Genomic DNA, 9503 nt, shown 5'->3' on the forward strand with positions numbered 1-9503 from the left:
AAAAGCTATGGACAACATTACGAAGTATGAGTATTCTGGAAACTTTAATTGTGCTCATGAGGAATCTGTACCTGGACCAAGAGGCAGTTGTTTAACCAGAACATGGAAACACTGAATGGTTTAAAATTAAGAAAGGTGTGTTATAGGGTTGTATTCTTTCACCATACTTATTCAAACTGTATGCTGAGCAAAATAATCTGGGAAGCTGGGTTCTATGAAGAAAAATGTGGCATCAGGATTGGAGGAAGACTCATTAACAACCTGTGATATGCAGCTGATACAACCTTCCTTGCTGAAAGTGAAGAGGATTTAAAACATTTACTGATATTGATCAAAGAACACACCCTTTGGTATGAATTACATTTCAATGTAAAGAAAACAAAAATCCTCACCATTGGACCAATAAACAACATTCTTATCAATGGAAAGGATTGAAGTTTTCAAGGACTTCATTCTTCTTGGATTAACTATCAACACTCATGGAAGCAGCAGTGAATAAATCAGACGAAGTATTGCATTAGGCAAATCTGCTGCACAAGACAGTTTTAAAGTGTTAAAGAACAAAGAAATCAGCTTGAGGACTAAGGTGCGCATGACCCAAGCCATATTTTCAATAACCTAATATGCATGCGAAAGTTGGACCGTGAATAAGGAAGACCGTAGAAGAACTGATGCCTTTGAGTTATGGTGTTAGAGGAGAATATTGAAAGTGTCAATAGAACCAACAGATCCGTTTTGGAAGAAGTACAGCCAGAGTGCCAGAGTGCCCCTTGGAGGCCAGGATGACCAAACTTTGTCTCTCATACTTTGGACATACTGTCAAGAGTGGCCAGTCCCTGGAGAAGGATATCATATTTGGTAAGGTGGAGGGTCAGAGAAAAAGAGGAAGACCCCCAACGAGATGGATTGGCCAAGTGGCAGCATCAATGGACTCAAGCATGGCAACAAGATTGGCCCAGGATCCAGGATCGGGCAGTGTGTTTCTTTCTGTTGTGCATAAAGTTGCTACGAGTTGGTACCTAACAACAACAGTCTGGAAGCTCAGCTGAAACCTGTCCACCATTGATAACTCTGCTGGTATTTAAAATATCGGTGGCATAGCTTCCAGAATCACAGCAACATGCAAGCCACCACAGTAAGGCAAACTGACAGATGATTGGTGGAATAAATTAGTTAATATTTGCATGATTAAAATGTTGTTGTTCGTTAAGTGCTGTCAAGTTGATTCTCACCCAAAATGACCCTATGTAGGGTTTCCAAGTAGAGAGCAGTTAGTAAGCTTAAAACATCGACCTTGTGGTTCAAACAGATTTTGCATTAGCCCACAGCCCACACCAATACTCCAGTTAAAATATTAATAATTATAAAATAGTGTGCAATGAAAGGTAGATCATTTTCTCCTAACTCAAATTATACTTTTGGAGATTAGGGATAAATCCTGATGCTCTTTAAATCAGAAAATAAAAGGGCTGAAATAACTCCGAAAGAAAAATTTTTTCACTTTACCATGAATATTATGTATTTAAGGCAAATGAAAATTGCGTGCTGTGTCTGGGAATGATTCGCTTGCAATCACTTTTCTTTTTCAGGTACTAAGTTTCACTACATTGCCAATTAAACTTTCTCAGTCTTCAGTAATTCTCTTCCCTAAATCAGCCTCTCAAGAACTTTAACAAATGGAAACAGGAACTAAAAAAACAAAAAACTGAGAGTATTAAGAGGCATAATGCAATGGGTTTCCTGTGCTTCTAGGCTGGGCAGTCAGTTTCAACTCTTGAATTTTGGAATCTTTTTTTTTTTTTTTTTTTTAAGTGTCAGTGTGCTTTTTAAAGGTAGTTTAGCGGATTACAAACTGAACTGTTAACGGGAAGGCCATTAGTTCGAATCTTGTAGCCGCTCCTCGAGATAACGAGGCTTTCTGCTCCCTTAAAGATTTACAGCTTCGAAAACCCTAAACTGGGTCACTAAGAATCGGGAAAGGACTCCACGGCAAGTAACTACTCCCACCAGTTCTCTTTTGTTAGTGAAAAATAAATTTGTTTCTCGGCCGTATTTCTTCTACTGATTGCGAGCTCTTAAGGGGTGGCGAACAGTGTTTGGATTCGGCTCTCTGCACTTCCGTGGTTTTCAGCAGATGGTAACTGTTTCGGATATTATAGGACACAAGTGCCAGCCAAATATGCGCCTCCAGAACTTAAAACCTCCCTCCTCCCTTCAATTGAGGACGCGCCCGCCTGGCGCACGCCCCCCACCGCCCCTTGGAACAGCCTGTGACGTCATCGTCCCTCGGTCCAATCACACGCGGCGTTTCGGAAATTTTAAACTTAAAGGCGGGGAGACTGTGCGCCGAGAGAAATATAGGAGAGGCTCTGGACGCGGAAAGTCTAAATCAGTTCCCTGGGGCCAGATCGGGCACGATGGTGGACGAAGGGGCTGTAGCTGTCTGCGTGCGGGTCAGGCCGCTCAACAGCAGGTAAGTGCGCCAGGTCTTGGTCCGGTTCAGACTTCGGTTCCCGGCGCAGGTCGGGGCGGGACGGGTGTGTTCTCGTGGTTTTCCACAGCTGCCCCTTCCCAGCCCCGCTGCCGCGTCATTCCACCCCATACCTGCGTGACGCCTAGGTTTTCTCTTAAGAGAGTAGGAAGGATCTGAGGATCTCACAGGTAAGATCCAACTGCGGGATGCGGGCTTAGTGACCTTTAGCACCTAACCCCGGGTCCTTTCCGGCATCTGTCCCGCCCCACCCTCATCTTGTCCTAGTCTCGTCCTACTAGGGAGAAGTCGGAGACCCTTCACACACATCACAGTCATATTTCACTCACCTACCTGTCTTCCCTTCTTTACTGTAAACTCTTCGTGGACCAGGTCTAATCTGTCTTGTCGCGTTACATCTAGTAGTCCCTCACAGATCTCATGCATGCATTCATTCAAGAAGTATTTATCAATACTGATTTTTTTTTTTTTTTAGTACAGTGAACAGACATGACCATCGCTCTGGGGAGCTTACGTTCTAATAAAGGAAGACAGACAGTAAAGTAAAAAATATATAGATGATTAGGTCACAGTAGGAGTCCTAAGGGTCCTGGTGTGAAGCTGGAGGATAAATACTAGACTGTTAACCAGAAAGTCTGTTCAAGCCGCTCCTCAGAAACCCTGTGTTGTTAGGTGCTGCCAAGTCTTTGCAATTTATGGCTACCCTGTACAGGGTTTCCAAGGAGCAGCTGGCAGGTTTGAATTACCCGACCTGTGGTTAGTTGTTGTTGTTATGTGCCGTGGAGTCAGTTCCTACTCATAGCGACCCTGTACAGGGTTTCTGAGGCTGTAAATCTTTACGGGAGCAGAAAGCCTCATCTTTCTCCCACGGAACAGCTGGTAGTTTCCAACTGCTGACCTTGCGGTTTACAGCCCAATTCCTAACCACTATGCTACCAGAGCAGTTTGGTGCTTTTCTTACAGCCACAACAGAACTCTCAGAAACCCTATATGGATGTTACTTAGCAACAACAGGTGGTAATACGTGAGTAATAAATACTGTAGAAAAAAAAGAAGGAAAGGAAAATTAATGAATTTTTTTATTTACTTCTCTGGTCTCTTCCTATCACGAATTTATGTTTGACAAGTCTTCATTGAACACAACTGGGTGTTTTATGAATAAGAATATCAAATGAGGAATTTCCTGCCTTAAAGGAGCTCATTGTCTAGTGCAGATGAAGCTACAAACATCATTACAACAATTGTGATGGGTGTGAGCCAATTTGGGAGTTGACAGTGTGGAGTTAGAGGGCTGATCTCAGGAAAGCCCTTAATGGAAAGCCAGGGTATCCCAAGCATGTTGTTGTTAAGTGCCATCAAGTCACTTCTGACTCATACAGACACTATATAGGGTTACCAAGGAGCAGCTAGTGCGTTTGAACCACCAACCTTATGGTTAGCAATCTAGTACTTATCCTACAGCACCACATCAGAACTCCATCCCAGGCATAGAAACAGTGAATCTGTTATTTGGGCACAACCTTCAAGTAGATTTGTGTGGAGCTTAGAATATCTGTAGGAATTTCAAGGAATATGAGAATGAAGACAGACATGGACATCATGATCCAGGCCATGTGTACCCATGTTAAAGATTTTAAGAGTTTCCTGAATGTTTTTTTAGGGTTTTAAGTAGATGGGGCATAGTCACAATTGCATTTTGAATCTATCCTTTTGAGTAGCAATGGGAGGAGGGTTGGAGTGAAGGGCTTCACAAAAAGAATCATATGAGAAAGTAGGAAGTCAGTGGAAACCCATTTAAGAGTGTTGAACCCTGAAGAATGGCTCCTGCATCTTCCTCTTTTACGTGTTATAAGTCATTACTTTGAAATAGTCTTCAAAATATATATTCTTTCAGTTATGTTGTCTATAATGTGATTTTTATGACCATTTATACTAAAGTACAATATTTTTATTCTTTTAGAGAAGAAGCACTTGGAGACGATACCCAGGTTTACTGGAAGACAGACAAGAATACAGTTTATCAAGTTGATGGGAGTAAATCCTTCAATTTTGGTAAGTTTGTAATAGTATTGGGGTCCTGGTATGGCACTGTGGGATGAGCACTGGACTGCTGACCTCATGGTAATCAGTTCAAACCCACAAGCTTCTCCTTGAAAGTCCTATGTGTCAGAACCTACTTAACAGCAACAGTGTAAGAGTGTTAAACCTATACACTGCCACCAAGTTGATTCGGACTCAGAGAGAGCCTGTATAGAGTTTCCGAGGCTATAAATCTTTATGGGAGCAGTAATGGGTTTAAACTGGCTACCAGACAGTTGGAGTCCTGGTGTGGTGCTGTAGGATAAAGAACTGGACCCAAAGTCACTTTGAACCACAAGATCAGTGGTTCAAACTCACCAGCCACTCCTTGGAAATCTTAGCAGGGTTACTATGAGTTGGAACCGACTCAACAGCACTTAACAACAATAACAACCTTACAGTTATCAGTTCAATGCTTATCCTAAGCCCTTTATAATAAAAGTTGGCTTTATAATATCATTAAAAGTTCTTTTTGTATTAAAAGCACAAAGAAGGGCTTATCAATAAAATATTGATAAGCTGGATTTGTCATTAAAGATGAGCAATCTTCAATGGATTTGTCACTAAAGATGAGATTAAGGCTTCTATAAATTGCTTCACCAGAAACTTAAGAGTTTATCATGTGTGATAAGTAGAATAATTCATTGATATTTAAAACACCGTTAAAATCGTAGTTCCTTATGTTGAAACTAGCATTTTCTTCTCTTTATTCAGTAGCATGTTTATGGCCTAAAACTATACACTGCATGAATTGCTATCAAGTCATTGTTAAGATCTTTTTTTATTCTTTCTACATTTTTAATAAAGCTCTTTAAAGAATAAATGGTAAAGATATTCTTTCTACTTCCATCCACATTACCCTTGGGGAAAAATAATCATACTATTCATTCTTTGTTAAGTTGTTGTTAAGTGCCATCAAGTTAGCTCTCACTCATGACAACCCTATGTACAGTGGAAAAAACACTTCCTGATTCTGTGCCGTACTTGCTGCTACGCTGGAGCCCATGGTAGATGCCACTGTGCCAATCTGTCTTGTTGAGGGGCGCCTTCTTTTCACTGTCCCTCAATTTTACAAAGCACAATGTCCTCTCCAGAGACTGGACCCTCCTGACAATATTTCTGAAGTATTAGGGATGAAGTCTGGCCATGTTGGTTTATAAAGAGCATTTCTGATTATATACTTTATCCAACACAGATGTATTTGCTCTTCTGGAAGTCCATGGTACATTTACTATTCTTCTCCAATGCCATAATTCAAATGCATCAATTCGTCTGCAGTCTTCCTTATTCATTATCCAACTTTCACATGCATATGAGACTATTGAAAATACCATGTCTTAAGTCTGGCGTACCTTAGTCCTTAAACTTGAACACTTTAAAGAGGTCTTGTGCAGCAGATATGCCTAATGCAATACGTCGTTTAATTTCTTGACTGCTGCCTCCATGAGTGCTGATAGTGGATCTGAGCAAAGTGAAGTCTTTAACAGCGTCAATCATTTATGATTATATTTAATAGTCCGGTGGTGACGATTTTTGTTCGTATGGTGAAAGAATACAACTCTGGTGCTCACCTCTCCTGATTTTAAACCATTCAGTGTCTTATTGTTCTGTTTGACCAGCTGTCTTTTGGTCTATGTACAGATTCTTCATAAGCACTATTAAGCATTCCCAAATACTCATTCTTCACAATGTTGTCCATAGCTTGTCATGATCCACACAGTCAAAAGCATTTGTATAGTCACTGAAGCACAGGTAAACATCTTTCTGGTATTCTCTGCTTTCTGCCAAGATCCATCAGACATCAGCAATGGTATCCCTTGTTCCATGGCTTCATCTGAATCCGCCTTGAAACCTCTGGCAGTTCACTGTCAATATACTGTTGCAGCCGCTTTGGGATTATCTTTAGCAAAATTTTGCTTACATGTAATATTATCCGTGATCTCTGCATTCTATTGGATTATCATTGGAATAGTCACAGATATGGTTCTCTTCCAATCAGTTGACCAGCTAGTTATCTTCCAAGTTTCCTGGCATAGATGAGCTACAGCCTCCAGTGCTGCATCAGTTTGCTGAAAGATTTCAGTTTGTATTCCATCAATTCCCAGATCCACTGCCTTTGCCAATGCCTTCAGTGTACCTTGGACTACTTACTTCGGTACCATTGGCTCTTGATCATGTGCTACCTCTTGAAATGGTTGAACAGTGACCATTTCTTTGTGGTACAGTGATTCTGTATATTCCTTCCATCTTCTTTTGATACTTTCTGCGTCATTCAATAGTTTGCCAAAAGAATCGTTCAGTACTGCAAGATGAGGTTTGAATTTTTTTTCCTCAGTTTTTTCAGCTTGAGAAATGCTGAGCAATTCTTGTTGTTAAGTGCCATCATGTCTGTTCCAACTCATAGCCACCCTGTATAGGGTTCCCAAGGAGTTACTTGTGGGTCTGAACTGCTGACCTTGCAATCCAGTGTTTATCCTATAGCGCCACACCAAGAGTCCAAGTGATTCTTACAGAATTTTTATTTATTCATGTATTTATGAAGTACCAAATATTTTTGTTAGCTGGAATACATTGGGGACCCACGACTGCTTTTATGGAGCTTATACTGTGGTGGGAAGAAATATTTTAAGTAATTATATTTGTGATAAGGTAAACTTTGTAGCTGTTTAAAGTGGCATTTCTAACTAAGTGTTAGTGTTAAGAAAGGTAACACTTTTGCTAAGACCTGAAAGATGAGTAAGAAGAGCTAGATAGGATAAAAGAATTTAGAAGTCTTAAAGGTTAAGTCAACTGATTTGTTTTCTAATGTAATCTATTTATAGTGCTGACCATCTGCCAGTTACTGTTCTAAGCATTTCATATATATTGACTCATTCAATCCTTTTAATAAGCCTGTGCAGTAGTTACCATTGCTTTCCCCATTTTAATTTGGAACTGAAGCCCTGAAGTCACATGACCAACACATGGCAGGCTCCAGATCTATGTTCTAGTTATATCACCTATGTTCTAGTTATATCACCTGTTTCAGCAGCATAGAGCAACCATGAGGTCCTCTCAGGGTTAGAAAAACAATGATAAGTTTACCATCTTAGTCTTAAACACTAAAGCCAATTTGCAAGGTTTGGGAGCAGAGATGTATAGGAAAGCAAACGATTCGTGGTAAATGACTGATGCTATTAACATATTTTTAAAAAATAATGTGGACCAGTATTGGTGAACCAATAATAAAAGACTTAATCATTCAGAGTCATATATTATAGGTTCTCAATGGCTATAGTTCTCCATAGAGGATTAGGACTCCATCTTTCTGATGCAAATAGCATGAAGAATTTGAATCCCCCAGCCAACTTCAGGGAGTCCTGATGATGCCTTGGTTAAGTGCTCAGCTGCCTACCATTAGGTCAGTGGTTGAAACCTACCAATTGCTCTTTGGGAGAAAGATGTGGCTGTCTGCTTTTGTAAGGATCAAAACTTTGGAAACCATAAGCGACAGTTCTACTCTGTCCTGCAGGGCTGCTATGAGTTGAACGACTTCACAGCAAGGAGTTAGGTTTTTCTTAAGGAGCCTTCAGATGACACTTTGGTTCCCATATATTGTTATTAAGTGCCCTCGAGTCAGTTCCAACTCAGTGATCTTGTATAGGGTTTGTGAGCAGCAACTGGTAGATTTGAACTGCCAGCCTTGTGGTTCGCAGTCCAATTCTGACCCACAGCACCACACCAGAAGTCCCCATATAGTTCTACACATAAACTAGTGTGTTGTTGGCCATAATATGATCAGTTCATTTTGTGATCATTGAATTTTTCACAGTAAGTCGATACATTTCCCTTCTGTTAATGCATATCTATTTCTGCAAGCTTTTGAATCTGAGACTAGCATTGTAAGAGTGGACCATTCTTAGTGAGCTAATGAAAGCAGGAACCAGATCCCATCTAGACTGGTGAATTCATCAGTGCAAATGCAAACCTAAATAAAGCAGCCAACCAATTTCTCATTCCTAAAACTCTCTGACTTTGTTCCATGCTTTTCTTTCAAATGTTTGTAATCTTGCATTTAGTTTAAGCAAGGTCTTTTAGCCAGATATGTTATAAGCAATTAAAATTTCTCAGCTAGTAGTAATAGTTCACATTTCCTGAGCATTAACCATATGTTTGCAATATAAAGAAGGTTACACTGGATGTTATGTGGTAAAAGATTTACTCTACTCGAAGTGATGAATTACAAATGCACAGAAGAACACACACACAGGTGAGAAGAAATTTGTTTGCCCAGAATGTTCAAAACGCTTTATGAGAAGTGACCATCTTGCCAAACACATTAAAACACATCAGAATAAAAAAGGTATTCACTCAAGCAATACAGTGCTGGCATCTGTGGAAGCTGCGCGAGATGATACTTTGATTACTGCAGAAGGAACAACACTTATCCTTGCAAATATTCAACAAGGTTCTGTTTCAGGGATAGGAACTGTTAATACTTCCGCCACAAGCAATCAAGATATCCTTACCAACACTGAAATACCTTTACAGCTTGTCACAGTTTCTGGAAATGAGACAATGGAGTAAATATTACACAAATACTTACTCATTGTGGTTATTTTTATACAGTAGTGAGGAGAATATTGTTCCTAAGTTCTTAGATATCTTTTTATTGATGTGCAAAAAATTTTGGATTGACAGTAACTTGGTTATACATGACACTGAAATACCTTACTTTGTATGATATTCCATAGTATATTAAAAATGGTAAAATTGCATGGGTTTTGTAGGTACTTTTGGAATCTAGAAGAAATGAAATTTTACCAAGTTATATAAAGAGAAAATTGAATTTAACAATGCGAATGGTAGTCTAACCAAATGCATCAATCCTGTGTGGTTTAGTGTAAAAATGAGAACATGTTGGTATTTATCTATTGTAAGATAAAAAAAAAAA

At 39.7% G+C, this 9503-nt stretch overlaps 1 protein-coding gene and 1 pseudogene across 1 annotated transcript in view; both read left to right on the top strand.

The window, feature by feature from the left end:
* LOC102810928 overlaps positions 1-2274 on the top strand; it is a 178188-nt pseudogene extending 175914 nt beyond the window's left edge.
* Positions 2275-2417: 143 nt separating this feature from the next.
* CENPE (centromere protein E, 312kDa) overlaps positions 2418-9503 on the top strand; it is a 100245-nt gene continuing 93159 nt past the window's right edge. Inside the window, exons 1-2 of the mRNA XM_006872724.1 lie at positions 2418-2473; positions 4452-4543. Of these exons, the coding sequence (XP_006872786.1) occupies positions 2418-2473; positions 4452-4543 (148 nt within the window). The remainder of the gene's footprint in view (positions 2474-4451; positions 4544-9503) is intronic.

The sequence above is a fragment of the Chrysochloris asiatica genome, unplaced genomic scaffold (genome assembly GCF_000296735.1).
Source record: "Chrysochloris asiatica unplaced genomic scaffold, ChrAsi1.0 scaffold00211, whole genome shotgun sequence".
In the NCBI taxonomy this organism is placed as follows: Eukaryota; Metazoa; Chordata; class Mammalia; order Afrosoricida; family Chrysochloridae; genus Chrysochloris; species Chrysochloris asiatica.